General features: G+C 42.6%; 1 protein-coding gene across 4 annotated transcripts; it reads right to left on the reverse strand.

Annotated features, from left to right (window-relative positions):
* Positions 1-355: 355 nt before the first annotated feature.
* Positions 356-18,035, reverse strand: grm1a (glutamate receptor, metabotropic 1a). 4 transcript variants are annotated; one of them, XM_053515448.1, is made up of 9 exons: positions 17,966-18,035; positions 16,231-17,108; positions 13,913-14,162; positions 7,379-7,614; positions 6,093-6,339; positions 5,495-5,666; positions 5,260-5,386; positions 3,672-4,611; positions 356-2,498 (listed from the first exon to the last, which is right to left on the reverse strand). In XM_053515448.1, the coding sequence occupies exons 2-9, from the start codon at positions 16,955-16,957 to the stop codon at positions 1,796-1,798; spliced, it is 3,402 nt and encodes a 1,133-aa protein (XP_053371423.1). In that variant the 5' UTR covers positions 16,958-17,108; positions 17,966-18,035; the 3' UTR covers positions 356-1,795. The 4 variants fall into 4 exon arrangements, with proteins under 4 accessions (XP_053371423.1, XP_053371415.1, XP_053371406.1 ...); XM_053515440.1 differs by lacking the exon at positions 17,966-18,035 and adding an exon at positions 17,810-17,888; XM_053515431.1 differs by lacking the exon at positions 17,966-18,035 and having other exon boundaries at positions 16,231-17,129.
* Positions 18,036-19,280: the final 1,245 nt, after the last annotated feature.

The following is a 19,280-nucleotide window of genomic DNA, read 5'->3' on the forward strand; positions in this document are numbered from 1 at the left end:
CCAACAGTCCAAAAACATGCAGATTAAGCTAATTGTTGTTCCTAAATTGCCTGTTTTGTGTATGCACTCTTAGATGGATTGGCACCCCGTCTAGGGTGTGCCCCCGCCATGTGCCCTAAGTCTCCTGGGATAGTCTCCAGGCCCCCTGTGACCCTGTACACATGATAAACAGTATGAAAGATGACTGAATGAGATTTTGGATTTATATTTTACATGTTCTTCGAGTTGCATTTTGATCATTATTATATATGTGCCTTTATCAAAAGGAAACAAAATGTGCAATGGGAGTGATGCAAGATATTTCACAAAACAAAACAGCAAGTTCAGTACAAAATATTTATTGTACAGCATGATTTGTCCTGGGCAGGAAAAAAAAAGAAGAAAGGAAAGAAAGAAACTCCTCATTTCTACTTCTGACCATGTTACCAGATGTCATTTCTCATTACTTCGACATTAAAGAATTAGCAAATAACTCACACAAAAGATTTCATATTAAAGTTAGAAATACTTACTAATAAATACAATACGGAATATCAGCTAAATAAGATATTTTTTGTCGAGTCGCATTCTAATACCGTTATATGGAAGAATATATTAAAATAAGTTGCAAATTCAGAATCCTATGCAAAAGTCACTTGTTAATGCTACGAGTTATCACTAGAAGCATAACTACCCATAAAGCTTAAAAAGTGAAATATACAGGAGATTAGTTGGAGGAGAGAAAAAAAAAACAGTATCTGGAGATATTCCAGATTCAACATAATATACTGTACATCCCTTTTTTTCAAAGAGGGAGTTATGAGGAATAAGACGTTTCTAAAATGTAGAAATCTTCTCACATTGTGTTCATAAAAACATTGATGGTAAATACAGTACAAATACGTTATTTGTGTCTGGCTGAACAGTATACAAACATTTGAAGAAGAAAAAAAAAATGTTCAAAATCTTTAAGCATGAAATTTCTCATAAGGAGAAAAAAAACAAGTTGTGAAGAACAGCGCAACCATTCCCTTTTTGTAATTACCTTGGCAGTACAGGGGGAAAAAAATCCTCATTTAGACTAAAATAGTACTTTAACTACTCGCTTAACAATATAATAAAATCCTTCCCTTGTGTATCTCCTCAAGCAAGTGCTAAAATTACCCTTACACTCAGATCGCTGTCAGAAATGCAAAAGCACACAGACACACACACACACACACACAGTTTCCACATGATTTCATCATAACCAGTTGTGACACAAATCTGGATCAATCACAGGATCGATTGGACATTAAACAGGGTGGTTATTCTTAGACTGTGGTCCGGACCACAACTGTTTGTTCACTTGGCATCTTCGAAAGTCTTGTTTTTGTGTATCATTCAAGCTTGATAATTCTTATCTTGACCTCAGGTGTGTGTCTTTATCTGCATTACATGCCTACAAGACTTTGCTAACTGTACCTGTTTGCACTACTGTTTCAGTTCCAACAAGGATACTTTTTTTTTTGTATAGATATAATTTATGTAGGAAACTTTATATTACAATGATCTCAGGCTACATAGTCCGTACATTATAAACCCAAAGTCTGAGTTTCGTCCTTTGTGTTTCATACAAACAGCAGCGACTGGTATCTCCAATAAGTTCTGGTACAACAAGAAGTCATTTATTTTGTTGCTCCAGCTTGAAAACAGTAATCCTAATAGGACATTCCATTTGTTTTGTTTTCTGGTCTCAACTGCTAAAAGTTAATTAGACAAATGAAGTGAAGTGGAGCAGGAGCCAGGTGTTTTTCTGCATCTTGAGCACCTGCTCTCACAGTGTAAAAGAGCTTTGTTTGGGAGCGTAGGTCACTTCCTCCGAGGGATTCGGTTCAGGAGATCCTGGGATCGACCTGCCTGAATGCAGCGAGTCCCTGAAAGGCGAGGGCGGCGCGAGGAGATTAAGCTTGCTTTGAGCCAACTCCTCCTGCTCACCCTCTTCTTCCTCATCCTCTTCTTCTTCTTCCTGTACAGTACTGTCATAGAGGAAGCCATGGATAAGGTCGAGAGCCTCCATTTCTGAACCCTCCTCAGACAACATCTCCCCCTGAAGGGGCAGGGGTAGCTGATTGGATAATGGACTGTACGCAGGGCTCACCCTTTCACTGAAAGCCCTTATGTTAGAGGTTAGCGTGTCCACTTGTGGGGGGTCAGAGGTGAGGCCCATCAGGTGAGCAGGTGAGTAGGAAGCTGGCTCCCTTCTATCTGGGGTTGTTCGGCACCCATCGTCGGCCTCCTCGTTGAGGTTGTAGAGAGCCTTGGTGTGAGGTTGTGAGCCATTGTGGTCTGTGTCAAGTCCGGGGTCGTATTCGGGGTGCAGGGGTTGCGAGGCGTTAGTTAGGGGCCGGATGACCGCCGTCTGACTCTGGCCGACTGCTTGCCTCCTCACATGCACAGACAGTCTGTGGAACACACTCGACCCCCTCGCCTGGGGCCGGGCACCTGATTCAGACCATGACACAGACTTTCCATTAGGACTATGAACGAGACAGAGACCCAGCGTTATTCCCACGGGGAATGGGCCAAAGAGCAACAGAGACACACAGAACAACATCATCAGTACATCATCATCATCCTCTTCGTCATCATCATCATCATCATCAACATGAGCATCCTTCTTAAAGTCAGCCCTACAAAGTGTCACTATGGGTTAGTTCACCTAGCTGAGGTTCTGTCACTTATTATTTATTGAAACATTGCATTCCAAACAACTGGGTTAAAACATGCTGGTACATAATGGATTGTTGGGAGAACGTTATGAATGTCAGATGGCCGACCACTATCCCTTTCCTGCACCGCTCTGTTTGCACTCGACATCATGCAAAAATGAAAAAGGTCTTCATGGAGTTTTCCTCAATTATTTCCGATCCCTGTGGCACAGCGCAAAACCCTGTCGAGGTTTACGACTGTGCCCACAATGACCGGAAATCAGTGGTGTAATCAAGTTAAGCAGAACGGTCTAAGGAACAGAGAGAGCTGAAAGCTGCCATTTGGGTGGGTTAGGGTAAGCAGGGAAGGGACTGGAGCAGCAGTGCTCTTAATAACTGGGTTAATTTTCTTCAGTAAAGGAAAGAGAACGGGATGGGAGGCTGCGAATTGGGTTAATATCAAGGGGGAGGAGGGTTACGTGGTGATGAAAATTAGGTTTCGGAAAAGAGCTTAGGACAGACAGAGGACAGCTGATTGCAGTCTGGTGCTAACAAAACTCTACATACATCCTCCAGTTTGCGGCAAAGGAGAAAAACATGGCACAACTAACATCAGAAAGAAGAAAATACACAGTGCACATTGGCTAGGAAGGACACGATCAGTGTGACCTGGTACTGGTACGAAAATATTTGCCGATATTAAATCACTCCACAGATTAAGCCTGAGACATTGTAAACTGCAGTACTGGCCCATTATGATATCAGTGTAAAAACAAGTACTGCCAAAACCACTTGCCTCTTTAAAGATAATTCAATTGTGTCTTGGGGTACACTGTCAGAACAAAAGAGAAAGGAACTAGATAACATTGTGTACTTTTTAAACCTCATTTGTTAAAATTTGTTGAAATTGATTCCCAGAATGTACCTGTACAGTAGGTTTGTTCCTGACAATATAGACGGCATAAGTGTGTGATTAACGGACTGTATGAGTGGGCCACTCACTTGGTATTGCTGCTGTTGGCGTTGTTCTTCTTCCTGCGGAACATGTTCAGGAAGCTGTTGCTCTGGCACGCGGCGGCCTTGCCGTCTCCAACGTGCATGCGTACCACGTCCGATGTAGTGAAAGCGCTGCGCACGTTGCGCTCCGGCTTGGCAATGATGATGTACATCTTGGGTGTAAACATGCAGCCCAGAGCCACAGTGACACTAAGGCTGACCGAAAACGAGGTGGTGATGATCTTGTAATTGGAGCCGAAATAGATGGGCACGAACGCCAGCCAGATGATACACGTGGTGTACATGGTGAACGCAATGTATTTGGCTTCGTTGAAGTTGGCTGGGACATTGCGTGTCTTGAAAGCGTAGTAGGTGCAGCTGAGGATGAGCAGGCCATTGTAGCCCAGTGGTGCCACCATGCCCACGTTACTAGTGTTACAAATAAGGTAGGCCTCCCTAATGCTCGGGTAGCTCTTGATTGGTTCTGGAGGCTCCAGCACAATGAGCACAACCTCCAGTGTGAGCTGAAGACTGATGAGGATGAAAGCAATGACTACCTGCGCCCAGGCACTCATGAAGCGAGGCTTGCGAGTGCAGATCTTCTTTTTACTGCCAGCCAGGATTCGTGCGATGCGGTTTGTCTTGGTAACCAATGCCGAGTAACACATCGCCGATGAAAGACCCACTAGAAGGCGCTGTAGGTAGCATGAGACCACCGTAGGCCGTGCGATCAGGGTAAAGGGGCAAATGTACCCCAGGAAGATCCCTGCCAGGATAATGTAGCACAGCTCGCGGCTCGAGGACTTGACCACTGGAGTGTCTCTGTACTGGATGAAGACGAAGGTTACGAACAGGGTCACCAGGATACCCAGGCAGGAAAAGACAACTGCTACAATGGACTCAACGCTGCTCCATTCCAGGTATTTCAAAGGAAGAGGTTGACACCCTGAGAGAAAGAAAAATAGGTGGAGACAGAGAGGGAAAGAATATGAGGGGAACGTAAATATAGAGGAAACCTAACCAGAGGGAGGAGGTGTCTAAGAATTAAAGGATGATGAATATAAGTCTATGTATACGCCGACACAAGACGGCTATCTCATGAGAAAGATTTATGATCATACGCGATTCCTAATTTCGTTTTATGGAGAGCCGAACAAATCCTATTGCAGTTTATTTACCAGCCGTGCGCCCTGTTTTCCATTACTTTTACTGCGCTCAGCACGCATTTCCATTCTCCTCAGCACTCTTTTCAAGCTTATTTCACTCTAACAAAAGCTAGAATTTTTTTTTGCTTCACAGTATTGTTGTTCTGGGCATGTGGCTACTGGGGATCGATGGAGTTCTGAAATCATTGCGGTGCACATCTCTCCAGGTTGCTGCACAGAGCTGTCAAAACAATATACAGCATCGAGGACAGAAAGACAAATAGAGGAAAAGGAGTGAAGGGTATGTTGGGCAGAGAAAGAGAGAAAAAGAAAGAAAGATGACATGAAAAGAACAGTATTCATAAATGAGAAACAAATGGATGTTTGGGTGGACATCTCCACAAGGTCGATTAACCTGCTCGGTTTTGACAAACAAACAGATCTGTTACCTGCGAGTTCATTATCGGGCCACCAGCCCAGATCGCAGGCCTTGCACGTGAACTCGTCTTGCACATACTCGTTGTCCTTACAGGTGGTGCAGATCCAACAGCAGCTCACCTCACCTTTCCGGATCACCTGAAGTCAGGAATCAAAAGTCACGGTGTTTTTATTCTACAATATTAAATATCTATCATCTACTGCTTGATTTATAACTTAAAAGGCAAAAGCAAACCAAAACCCGACCTTGATCTGGCCCTTGGAACAAGGGTCGCTGCAGACGGAGCGCACCATCTCACTACGGTTGGTCATCAGCTTGTAATCGTCGATGCTCAGCAGACCTTCATGCCATGAGCCAACATTGATGTAGTCATAGCGACCGAGCTCCTCAACATACTGCAAATTCATAATGTCATACCTGAAAGAAAGAGAAAAAATAAAATAAAGAAAAAGAAAGCGTGAGGCCACTTATGCAAGGATCCAGACACACAGACATTTATTTTATATTCTCTGTGCCCCTAACCTACTTTCTAACGCTCACACCCCCGGGACACACGCTCAGTCCTCATACGTCTCCGCACATGATGGTGACAGCACTCAAACTCCAACCTGTCATCTTTCATAATCGTGCGGTCACAGCGACAGGACCCAAGCCGTGTCGAAACAGCTGGAGTTCTGACCTCAGACAGAAAAATCTGTTCCACTCTAAACCTATCACATTTGGACACACACCTGTGTGTGTGTGTGTGTGTGTGTGTGTGTGTGTGTGTGATGACATCGGCACGCAACATTAAATCAGCATGCATGACATCCAGAGAGCCGTTTCCAAGATCTCACACTGTACCTGCCAGGAGAGTCTCCGTTCTCGTCGAAATACACCTCCTCTCCTGAGACGCCACTGAAGGCGGTTTTGAGCAGGTAGTCTAGAAGTTTGCTGCCGTCGATGGGGTCCATAGCTTCGCAAAGTCCCTCGTGATCTGGACACATGTCACGATGCATATCATGGAGGCCATGAGCCATGGCGTAGATGGCGTTGATCACAAAGCCCATCTTACTGTCTTGCACATAGTTGTCCTTCAAGCTCTCATTTCCTGTTGGAAACAAGAGAAGACTTTAATTTCTTATACTGAACCCTGTGTTTTCTCTGTATTGGTTTATTCCTTATTAGCAGAAGAAAAAAAAATTACCAAATGCCATCAACAAAATGCCATCAATTTGATTAGCTTTAAAGCTTTTTCTGTACTAAACCATGCAATAATCTCAAATCTGGCTTTGGCTTTAACTGGGCGCAAAAACCTAATAAGGAGAATACTATTTTTAGCCTTACAGGAGAAGGAAATGAATCTTTGCAATGAAGAATAATGTGCATGTAATTATACAGTGTCTCACTGGGGGAAAAAAAACTAATAAAAAACATCCTGAATCATTAGTGACGGACCTCACATCCACCCGAAGCTGATGCTTCAATGCGGTCATGATATGCAGCTCAGAAGAAAATGACCGTCTTTAAATTCTTCCCTGAATGATACATTTGTTGATATCTTTTACTGAAAGCCACACACGTGAAGCTGAACAGTGAAGCTTTTTGTCCTTGAGTTCCACACATACATTCACACATACACACACACACACACACACACAATCATTCATACAATCACGCACATGCATACTGCCAGCTGTGAGTACGGCTTCTGCACATACCGTGAGAGCTGTGGACATGTTCACACATTTGCATGATGCACACACACACACGCACACACAGGCAAGTATAAGAGCAGAACCTTTCAGTGATATATATATATAAAAAAAACTGTCTTTTCATTTGGCATCTGCTCACTCCGACTCTCACTGAATCACTTTGCTTGTTTAGAGACTAAATACATAGACTAGATAGACTCCTTTAGACCAAAGAAGCAAGTTCTACGACGTGACAGCTTTGCTAGCAATCAATCAAGACATACCAGAAAAACAACATGAACAGTTAACTGGATAAAAGCATACTAATATAATCAGACTGGCAAATTTTGCAAAACTAATAACTTGATTTACTTTGTATGAAGTGCCCATCACTCAGTCCTACAGCTTTCTCACAGTGTGTTGTTTTTAGTGCAGGTATAAGCTTATAGTAACCTGTGCAGATTTTTTGGTAGTTGGAATTCTCCTGTGGATGGCCAGGTATACGGCACTGGAAGCGGTACTGCCAGAACTCGGCGAACCACGGGTTCCTGGTGTTGGTGTCCAGGCGCAGCTTCAGGAAGTAGTCGTTAAACGACTTGACCTCCTCGGTCTGCAGCTTCATGGTGATGCCTCCGTCCGCTTCCTGCTCGTATCCCTCCACCACCTCGTCACGATCTGCCCATCCGTCACTGACAAACAGATGAACTTGAGAGACTCGTACTGGTTTATACTGCAAATGTTATACACAGGTAGGCCTTACTACTGGTACAAAACTAATTTAATTTGCATTCACAAATAAATTCTGATTCCTTTGTTTATCAAAGCCTGGCATTACAATCACCTAGCAAGTTAGCTAATGCAACAGTACTGTACATACAGCTAGTTATTAACTAGCTAGCTAAGTTAGGCAGCTCACTCTTTAATTCAGGAAATAACACTATTTAAAACATTTTAAAGTTGGCAAAATCATGTCTAGTCCTTGAGCTTTTGTGATATCATTTTTGACCACAGAATGTCTGGTACCTTAAACGCAATCTGAGCACCACAGTTAGCATGCTGCTGTGGATATGCTAATATCACAACTCTTGTATGCTTGTGTAAATGCCTTGAAACGTAACAAACATTACAACAACATCCTTAACTCGACTTCCCATTTGTACTTCTCTTCACATTATTCTCATTTCCTAGCCAAGGAGCGCTCTGAGCAGGATGTAGCAGAGATCTCGAGTGACCTGAATACCTCCCAAGGCTCTGACCTAAAATCTCTTTGTTTATGTCGAGCGTAAATTAACACAAATGAGAGTCAAGACAGGTCTACACTGTGTTCTGTTACCGTGATGGGATCGAGAAGAAATATTACATGTAATGAATATGTTTTTAAAAAAAAGATGTTATGTTGTTTTTGTTGATTTTATGCTTGTGACAAGATTTGCTGGTCTCTAATGCATGACATTACAGGACAAAATTCAACAGCATGGTGTTTTGATGTCCAATTTTCAAAAACAACAGTTTTTTTTCTCTCTATTGTATAAATTATATATATATATATATATATATATAAATATATGTATGTATGTATGTATGTATATATGTATTAATGTAATGTTACATAAAAACTGCGAAGATCCTCCAACCTATAGCTTTTACTATAGCAACAATAATGTTTAAAAACCGTGCATCCTGTTAGAGAGGTAGCATAAACAGATCAGAGGAAGCCTGTCCATAAACATTTGGACTTTGGTGACCATAACATTTTCTTTTATACTAATTAATTATTGTTTTTTTTTTCAGTTTGTATGCTTATATTTATGTCTTAAACTGAGTAATTACTGTTCTGATAATAGGTAAATGTCCACAAGAAGTTCCCAAGGAAGTCAGTGATTGTGCAAGGTAAATTCCTGACACAGATTATTTGCATTCAGTTGACTCACTTATATGCTAATAATAATGATATTATTATTATTATTATTATTATTATTATTAATAATAATAATAATAATAATTGAGTGCTAAATTCCTCCCTCACCCCGGTTTCCTCCCACAGTCTAAAGATATGCAGGTTAGGCTAATTGGCGTTCCCAAATTGCCCGTAGTGTGTGAATGGGTGTGTGAGTGTGTGTGTGTGTGTGTGCCCTGCGATGAATTGGCACCCTGTCCACGGTGTACCCTGCCACGTGCCCTAAGTCTTCTGAGATAGGCTCCATGTCCCCGTGACCCTGAATACCGAATAAAGCGGTTTAGAAGATGAGTGAGTAAATGAGTGTTAAGCTTTTTTTTTTTTTATAATTGTTAATTAGCCCCAATAGATTATAACAGCTGTTTTTTCACTAAACGTGCTGCATGGTGCTCTCAGTCCCTAACCTAAGCTCTTCTATCTTAAGTCACGCTGGATGTAAACCATTATCAAACTTAGCGGTATAAACTCCATGGTATATTCCAGACATAAAAATGCGGTAACTCGTGCAGATTATATGTTTTAAAGTCGATCAAGTTGAAGCCTATTTTCGTGTAGGCTTACACACACATTTAGGAGCATTAGTAAGATACAAAGGACTTTGAGAATTAATGGGATTATTGCTCATATGAACTAATCTCTTCATATCCAGGTTAATAAATGAGGCCCATTAGTCTCTACTATACATCAGTTACTGAGCATGTGGTGTTACTGATTTGGGAAAGAGGTGGCATGGTGGCGCATGCTGTTGCTCCTGGGGCATGAGTTCGATTCTGAGCTCAAGTTATTGCCTGTGTGGAGATTTACATGATCTCTGTGTGTGCTTTTCACTAGGCGTGAAGTGTGTGTGTGTGTGTGTGTGTGTGTGTGTGTGTGCAGTGCTCTGTGAAAGGGTCTACTCCTGCCCACTACCCAGGGTTCTCTGGATTCACCATGACCCTGACCAGATTTACATGAGAGCTTTATTTAAAGCCATCTTTTCTCTCCCCATGCTGCATTTTCTTCTCCTTCTTCTGCGTGTTTTCCCTTTCCTCATTTTCATTTGCCTTTACATCACTTTCCTTTCCCACATTTCTTGCTCTAATCCTCCACTCCATTCCCTTCCTCTCCTCACACTCTCTAGAGTGCTGTGCCTGTGTGATGAACACACTGGGACGCAACACGCTCTTCTCTGGATTAGGCTGACGGCCATTAAAGCTTATCCAGAGGCCTTTACTAATTCATGGTGCTCCAGTTCAGAGCAGCTCTGGCACTGCCTCTTTCACGCCTGGTCTCTCACTCTGTCTTTTCCTCTCCCTCTTCTCACTTACAGTGCTCCAGATTTCATCTGTCTGCCTCATAACGAGACTTGCCCGTCATGAGCATTAGTGCCAATGAAACATCTGAACACCTGCTTTTTCATGTTTTTTCTTAATTATTCATGCGGGAAATTGACTCCATCTATTCAAACTCTTACAACGATATGGAGTGTACAAGCTTTCTACACTGTAATCTTGTTGGGCTGTAGGTAACTAAAACCCGAAGGAATTTCCCCAGACTTTTAGCGTTGCTAATCGCACCGGGAAACTGGCATCTGACAAATCCAAAACACACACATTTAAAGTTTGCTTGAAAATTAATCCATTAAGCTAAAATACAAAAAGCTTTATTGCTTCAGAGTTGCACGTCAGACTCTCAGCAGAAACGGCAATAAAAAAGGTTCAAGCTCTCTCACAACTGGGGTTCTGACCCCCTCCACCCACACATTTACATAATTTTCCCCTCATTGTCTTCATTTCTCTGTCTCTTTCTTTTCTGCTCCCTCTCTAGCCCTCTCTCTCGCTGCCCTTTGTGAATAAGAAGTCCTCTAACGTATTAAAAATCGAGAGGCAATAAAAGCAAAATGTTCTGGAAAGTGAACTCAGCCCCCACCTGTCCTGTCTTTAAAGCCTTTTAAAACACACTTTTCCACGATAACTCTTCCAAACAAACAAGTAAGGGTACCACGTTAAGAGCCGTGAGATACTTCGAAACTTGATTTTCACACAAATCACTTCAGGACAAAGCAAGAGACATCACTTGAAAAATAAAAGCATGTTTAGAAAGACAGAAAAAAAGAAGAAAAAAAAGAGGTGACCTAGTTGACCGAAAAGAGGCAGTCATCTCATCGTCAAGGCTGCCAAAGCTTACCAGAGACTGAAAATAAATCTCGAGCAGGATTTGGCAAGGTGGCAGAAACGTGGCAGTGAGCAAAGAGACGAGATCTGGAAGGAAGCCAGCAGAGCTTATCTTCCAACTAATGCGTACATACGTAATCAGACGTTCATTAAGAGTCAGACTCGGGGGGGATCTGATCTGATCAGTGCTTAGGGAACAGCAAAGCAAGTGCAGTCTGTCCGAGTGACTTTCCAGCAACACTTGCTTCCTGTAAAACATGTGAAAGCCATATCACTAGGCAATTCAACGTGCTTAGAAAAACTCTATCTCCATCTCTTGCATACCAAACCCAGAAGTCTGTGATTGGCCCACTTAAAGAGCACAGCCAATTATTGTTAATTCTGCTCGATCATGCTTAACCTTAAGCATAGTAACGAAAATCTAATGCCTCACACACATTTATTGTTTTTAAAAAATACTGCAGTAGTAATCCTGCCTTCTAATTATAAGCTACAATAGTTTGAATCTTTCCATTTCGTCTATTAAAGGTGCTCTCACACTGCAATATCCACCGAGACGCTGCTCTCATGCGCATGCTACTAATTACAGGCGGAAGCTCTCGCAGCTATCGTTCATTTTTAATGGGAAAAGTTGTGTAATCTAATAGGAACCGGTGGCCAAGAGGAGTGTGGAGTGAGGCACATTTTTCATCATCTGTACAGAACAGTGATGTAGGAAGAGGACTGAAAAAGTTACCAGGTAGGAATGATAGATTTCATTCATGTTAATATTCCTTGATATGGAAATTGTTGTGGATGTTTTGCTGGTTCAGTCTTTTCTTAATTTTTCTTCTCCTGCCCAGGAGTGTTGCCTCTTAAGCACTAAAATCAAGAACATAAAGAACACACCCTCTTCTTTGTCCATGACCTCACAGATGCCTGCGATTGGTTAGTCCTCTTCTGATTGACAGTAGAGATAAAGTAGGTCCTTCCCACCCAGAAAGCCATCAGTTCTCCTCCTTGACTCCCTTCATAATTTTAGCCTGATATGTTTGGATGTCTCTTCTTCTAAATCCATCCCTACTTACTTTTAACACATTATTCAAAAGTAACGGCAAAGACCAGAAGACAAGAACAGGAAATGATTTCTGTCTAAACTAGTGTTTCAATAAGTGCATCACAACTTATTCATTAGTGCTGAGATGTGCTCCTGACGTTTTTAAGCTTAACTAGTTTCCCTGGTAACTTGTGTGTGCCTCTGCCGGCAATATCTATCCAAGCTACACATTGCCTCATCTTGTCCTTGATGGAAGGAAAGCATCTAAAGTCAGTTTAGTAACCACTTATCATTTATCATGATTGAGAAGAACAAAGCACTGGTTCAATCTCACACAAAATGGCAACTTGGTATCTGATTGCTCAAGCTCTCATGCAACATCCAAAAGATATGCGATCAGCTTCACCGGCGTGAAACAAGCTTCACAACAGCTAATCCCTTGTTTCTGTGCCATTTGCATAATCCATATGGAAGACTGTCATTTTCCTGCATATACAGTACTGTGCAAAAATCTTGAGATTAAATGAAATGTAATTATGCAGATTAAATTACAGAAATGGAAACAAATTTAACTTTTAATTTATGTATCAACCTTAGCAGCAACTTCATTTCCCCTCTCGTCTGTTCCAACCAATCAGCATTCAGCATTCCCAGTATACAGTACTAATCACCCAACCCGATCATCTGTCACCATCTGCACCTGTTCATGCCTTAAATTAGATTTCTTTTTTTTTTTTCATGTTCGAATGATTCATAGGTCATTGTGTGGCTTAAGAAATGAAAACCAAAAACATTCCTCTGAAACTGGTCAGGTAGAGGGACTGGACTAAAAATGAGAGCTAAAATAGTCTTTCAGGAAGCCTGGAGAACTACATAAAAAATACAAGGAAGTCTGGCTCTTTGGAAGCACAATATGAAGAAATGTGGGGCGGCTCAAGACTTGCACAGTACTGTATATCTAATTTACAACACTTTGCCACACTGATGTGCTGTTGCTGTGGATAAAAAAAGGAGAAAGCATTCAGCTTGCAACATAAAAAAGGTTTATATAATCAAAAATGGCACACAAGAAATATAATGTACTGTATAGGTCATGTACACTACATGTATTGTTCCTACTTCACTTCTGCTTTTGCCGGTGTGGTCAGCTTTGGTTGCTTTGAATGTGCTTTATTAAAAAATTCCTTATTGTCAAAATCAGGTTGTAAATGAACTCACATTCCTGGATTCTAGTCAATACTTCTTCTTGCTAGGTTTTCATTCACTTGAGCTGTCAAACACGTCAAAATTGCAGTGCACATACACATCAGAAAAAACATTAGGGGAAAAAACACAGTCCTGCTTCCATTTTTGCTTTGGCCAGAGCCAAAACGAGCCAATCAGATTTTGTCCTTTATGTGACCTCATATAGGAAGAGCCCTTCTCCAGGCTTGTTGTTCAGCGCTGCTGTTCTCTGAAGTGGTGTATTTCATTGATATAAACACTAAACTGTTCATGTTTAAGTGCGTGTTCATAAGAGGAGGATGAAGAAGAAATATGTAACATTAGCACACACACTTTGCAGGAGCTCTGAGACCTGTGTTAACTTGCTGAAGAAATTACTTATTAAAATATGGGACCTTTAAATAGATACAAGTAAGCCTTGTCTTCCTGAACAACTAAACAAATTTGTCTTTTACACCAACAAAACAGGAAAATGCATTATACCCTAAAATTGTAAAAAATAAAACATGTTCAATGTTCATCTTTTAATAGCTCATTTGCATAAAACTCCATATCCATGTCAGAGATTCAGAGAGTCAGAGACTTATTATATACAAACTGCTCAAAATGGTCCCTACCTCCCAATGAGCAGAAATTCTCCAGAAACTCCTCGTCGTTTCATGGCCATTAAAAGGCCACGTACCGTCATGCCCTCGCAGAAACAGACAACCACGCGCGCCTTGGGCAGACGCTCGCGCAGCTTCCTCAGGAGGCGATCGAAGTGCTTCTCCCCTGCATTGCTGTAGATCTTATCAGAGTGTGCGATACACAGTCCCTCTTCGGCTGCGAGCTCCTTAAAAGCCTCCATGCCACTCTCCCCATAGTTGCCTGAGTTGAAACAGCACAGGTCAGAATTCAGAATTCAAGATTTTAGCAATACTCGTGTCTGACAGAAAAAAAAAACATGGATGGCTCAAACACTATTTTGTCAGGCTGGGTTACCTCCAGTGACTCAACGGAGTCAGAGCAGCCAGAACCCGGGATTAGAAATGGACGACATTTCACAATGGAAGACACATAATGGAAACAGGCAACTGAAAGAGACACGAAATGGAGAGATGGTCACTACCATTCAGGACACAAATGGCAGTCAGATTTGAACTGAAATGATCGACAGAAAAATAAAAACATGAGAATAGTCATTGAGAAAACGACAACCAGCACATGCACACACCCATTCGAGGTGTTGTTAGACTCAAGAAATATGCACTTCTTTAATAAAGTATGTAAAATAATCTATTTTATATTTCACTTCATGTAGCTGGGAAAAGAGAAAAGACATTTATGTATAATTCAGAGCAGCACACCTGGCTCTGACAAAAAGGGAACAGGTCACTGATGTAGCCCTCTAGACAGCTCTTTTACTCATGGAGAGCCGAGACAGAGAGAGCAGGTGATGATAGCAGGCTAGAATCTGAGAGGAGTATGTGATTTGAATTAGTGCTGATAATTAGTGCCTCATGGAGGAAGAAAACCTGAAGACCCTGCGTGAGAATGGTGAGAAGATGCTAAACTCCATACAGACATTTTAGTGACTCCCTAAATAATATTACTGTCTTTATTATTAAGTCTTTAGTTTATCAGGATTTTTTTTGTTTCAATTCTAGACTAACAACGCAATTAAATATAAAATTAAACACCACTCACTAATGCTGACAAACTATGACTAAAAGTGAAAAGTTTCCAGGCTGGCCAATCCTCCCTTGGTGTTAACTAACCAAATCCATTTTGACATCATTCTGTTTCTCAGATCTTATTCCTAAACCTCCATTTTTATTTTCTTTTTTTTATTCCTACTATAGAGGTTACCTAAGATTCTGAACTAAAGAAATTAAGAAAAAAATGGAACTGTTTTGTAGGAAGCTTTAAACACACACTTTTCTCTTGGCAGTTTAGAATAGCAATGAAGTGAATAGCATTTCACTTTCTGTTTGGTTTTCTTTTTCACCCCCGTGTTCCCATTTCGCCAATTCGACCTCCGAGTCATCCTAGCAGGCCACTAACTGAATTTACCCCAATGAGATATTACATAAATAAATCTATTTCATTCTCTCTTGTGCTGCTTTGACGATATATTGGACTGTGAGGTTCCATTTATATGCCAAGAAAGCAATTACACCACCCTATTTTTATTTCGTCCGATTGCCAATTAAGGTGCCAGTGAACTTAGGCGTGTTAAGACGCAGCTACTGAAATGTGGCAGACAGATCTGACTCTGACCAGGTAATTAATGCAATCAGGAACATCCGCTGTTGCCAAGGGCAACAGGAAGCCTCGAAGGTGCCGGAGGAGTTCAGTGGATGGTGCTGTGCCTGTAGTGTCCACTGTATTTGCACATGCTCTAACATCTTCCCAACTGTTTTGTTGGGTGTGTACAGTATGAGGGTTTTGCCATTTAAGCATCAAAGATGTTGGACGATTTCAAAATGAGGCGTCTGATTTGCTGAAACAAACAGCTCAAGAATGAGAGCTGGCCATAATTTTGAAAATAAGAATTAAAAAGCTTCAAAGATGTTTGGTGCTGTGCTCTGGGCTTGAGAGTGGGAGAAGAAGGGGGAGGAAAGTGTTCGTTCCCTTAATAAATAAAGGGGATCTGATTGATTAATTAAGATGTGCTTAGATATGCAAATAATGAGAAATAGAGAGTCCACTTGTACCCGCCTAATGGAACAGAATTAGCATTTCATTATACAGCAGGATGTGGATTATTTGGGAGTTTTACATATCAGAGAAAGGTTTGTGCCTGACAATTAGATAGATAGATAGATAGATAGATTGCCAAGCAGAGAGAGAGAGAGAGAAAGAGAGAGGAGGCTGGCAGACAGATTGATTAATTGATTAATTGATTGATTGATTGATTGACAGATTGAACTGATTGACAGATTGATAGACTTGCCTTCTGTGTGCACAGCAGAAACATAAGTCCAGTTGTAGTGCTTAACGATGTCGAGCATGGCGCGCGCCTGGAGCGTGTCGGACGGCACAACCCGCAGGAAGTACTTAAAGAGCGTCTTGTCGCTCAGGTCTATGCTCGTGGCGGAGTAGGCGATCTGCGGGATGTTAAAGAGCTGCAGCAGGTTCTGCACCTGGATGGCCACGGAGCTGGACCCGGGTCCGATGACTCCCGCGATGGGCTTCTTGGAGGGCGGCGGGTGGCTCGAGGGCGTGCCGTCCACGCACCACTTGGAGCCTTCTTTGGAGTCGTCACGGATCGAGATGAGGGAGTCCCGGATGAACTCGATGCTCTGCTCGAGGGCGACGGACGAGTGCCAGCACGAGTCGCGGATCTCGCAGCCGAGGCTGATGTTAGGGAGCAGGTGCGGGTCGGCGTTGATGCGGTCGAGCGTGTGGAACGTGGCCTCCACGCGCTGGATGCCGTACTGCTCGCGCACGTCGCCGCACTTCCGCTCGGCCACGCGCTCCGCCGACGGCTGGTGATGCACGGAGAAGAGCGCGCCGAGAATCACGTCACCGTCCATGCGGGCCACGGAGCGGGCCGCTGCGCGCGACATCCCCGGGCGCTCGCGCCCACTGCTGCTACTGCTGCTGCTACTGGCCAGCGCCCGGGGCGCGAGCGTCGGCAGGAGCAGCAAGGTGACAAAAAGCGGCGGGTTTCCGCACATCTTCAAACGTGCCGCGTGAGCATAGCCGCTAGACTACTATGGTACGGTGGTGATGATGATGATGATGGTGGTGGAGTTGTCCTGGATCCAGCATTAATGACTCGAGCATGATGGTGTGTAAGGTGCAAGATACAGGGGCATCCACAAACACCTGGAGAGAGAGAGAGAAAAAGAGAGATGATAAGATATATTGTTCAATATGCGTTCTGAAACTAAGTGTCAGTGTATAAAGAAATAAACAGCACTCATTCAAAGAGTTTTTCTTGTTGTTCAGATGTGCCTACACTTTAAAACATTTTAAAACATTTACACCCCGTGCATAATTCATAATTGAATTGAACCCTAAATAGTCTATCAGGGTTATATAATCACATATTAAATTAGGCTATATAAAATAAAATAAATGCACTAGTCTGTGTTAGGGTTCTGGGTCATGAGACAAGACAAAATCCATGCATCCTCGTTTTCTTCCTTCAAAACCTGCCTTCAGCACCGCAGACCAAAACCGTCTGACGAGTCTGATCTGCTTATTGAAGGTGAAAGCGTAACTGCTTAGCACACACACACACTCACACACACACACACTGCATGGCATGGCAGCGCACAGGTCAGTATTGCATCGTAATGCAATCCATAATGCAACCCTATGTATGTAGTACGCATAACGCGCGCGCTGTTTCGATTTAGGAAAACACACACACACACCAGCATGCCACCGAAGCATCTCGAGTCTCCACAGGCTATAGCAATAACAATGAGCCATATTAAAGACAATGGTGGTTTGCGAATGATATACAGCTGCATTATTCTGTAAGCCATAGTGGTGTATAGAGAATATATTATAATAAATACCTTGGCTTCCTCAGCATCTGCTTCACATCTGTCCGGGCAGAGAATGAAGCGAGATCTCTCTCTCTCTCTCTCTCTCTCTCTCTCTGTCTGTCTCACACACTATGTGTGTGTGTGTGTGTGTGTGTGTGCAGGAATTTGCCAGCCAGCCATACGCACCTGAGTGTCTGATGCATCGGTTTGCTGTCTCCTGTAGCAGCCTGTGCTGAGCTGTGATGCTTGAGTTTGCACTACTTAACCAACGTGTGAGTCTCTCTCTCTCTCTCTCTCTCTCTCTCCCTCCCTCTATCATGGTCGCTCGACAGTTTGACTATATTCTGCACGATATGGAGACTCAGACTCCAGGAACCAGAAATCATTTATATAGAACAATGTAAAAAATAAAAAAACACTGTGAAAGCCATTTAAAGCTTAATGTACTGTATTGGAAAAGCCCCTAGAAAGCCTGACTCATTACTGGAAAGCATTATTAGCATGTAGAAAAGTAGACATTAAGAGTTCATACATTACAGATATGTATATCATTGCGCAAAAATAGCGCATTGTTGTCTTTCGATAACAGCCTGATCTGCTATAAAGATCATTTTAAACAGCTATATCGGTTATTTTAAAGATATTTATTTTATAATGAATAGGCAGCACAGCGGCTTAATGGTTAGCACTGTCACCTTGCACCTCCATGGTCCAGGTTCGATTCACGCCTGCCTACCCGTGCTTGATGGGTTTTCTTCCAGGTGCACTGGTTTCATCCAAAGACATGCAGGTTAGTTAATTGGCATCCCCAAATTGCCAGTAGTGTGTGAATGAGCTCGTGAATGTGTGTATGTCTGTGTACCCCGCGATGAATTGGCACCTCGTCCAGGGTGTACCACGCCCCATGCCCTAAGTCACTTTTTAGCCTCCAGGACTCCCGCGACCCTGTACAGAGGATAAAGTGGTGTAGATGATAAGTGAGTGTGTTAGTTTGTCATTAATGCATTTTTTAACCATACTCTAGAACACTGAATCAGTATTCCCTCTGCCCTCTGGACCCGTCTGACTCATCCTGGTGACCCGCTTCTGGTTGGATGTTGTCGCCTGGATTCTGCGTGTTGACTGCTCAGGATGTGTGTGGTGACTGGGGACGGTTCCACTTTAACATGAAGACAGTCCTGGCTGTGGCTGATGCAGGCAGATGTTCTCTGAGGACTTGTTACTGCAGCCGCGCAATAGTTCAGGACTGGAATTTCCTACAATCTACCTGAGCCTCCAATAACGAACTGGAATCTCTATATTAATATTAAGACATCAACTGCTATATTGAAATTCTAGCTGTCTAACACACGGTATGACTGCAGATCAATCCTACCTATCCGTTGTCACCCAAATGAGGATGGGTTCCCTCTTGAGTTCAGTTCCTCTCAAGGTTTCTTTCTCTTTGCCACAGTTACTCTTGGCTTGCTTACTATGACAGTAACGGTCAAGAACTATGACA

The sequence above is a fragment of the Clarias gariepinus genome, chromosome 2 (genome assembly GCF_024256425.1).
Source record: "Clarias gariepinus isolate MV-2021 ecotype Netherlands chromosome 2, CGAR_prim_01v2, whole genome shotgun sequence".
In the NCBI taxonomy this organism is placed as follows: domain Eukaryota; kingdom Metazoa; phylum Chordata; class Actinopteri; order Siluriformes; family Clariidae; genus Clarias; species Clarias gariepinus.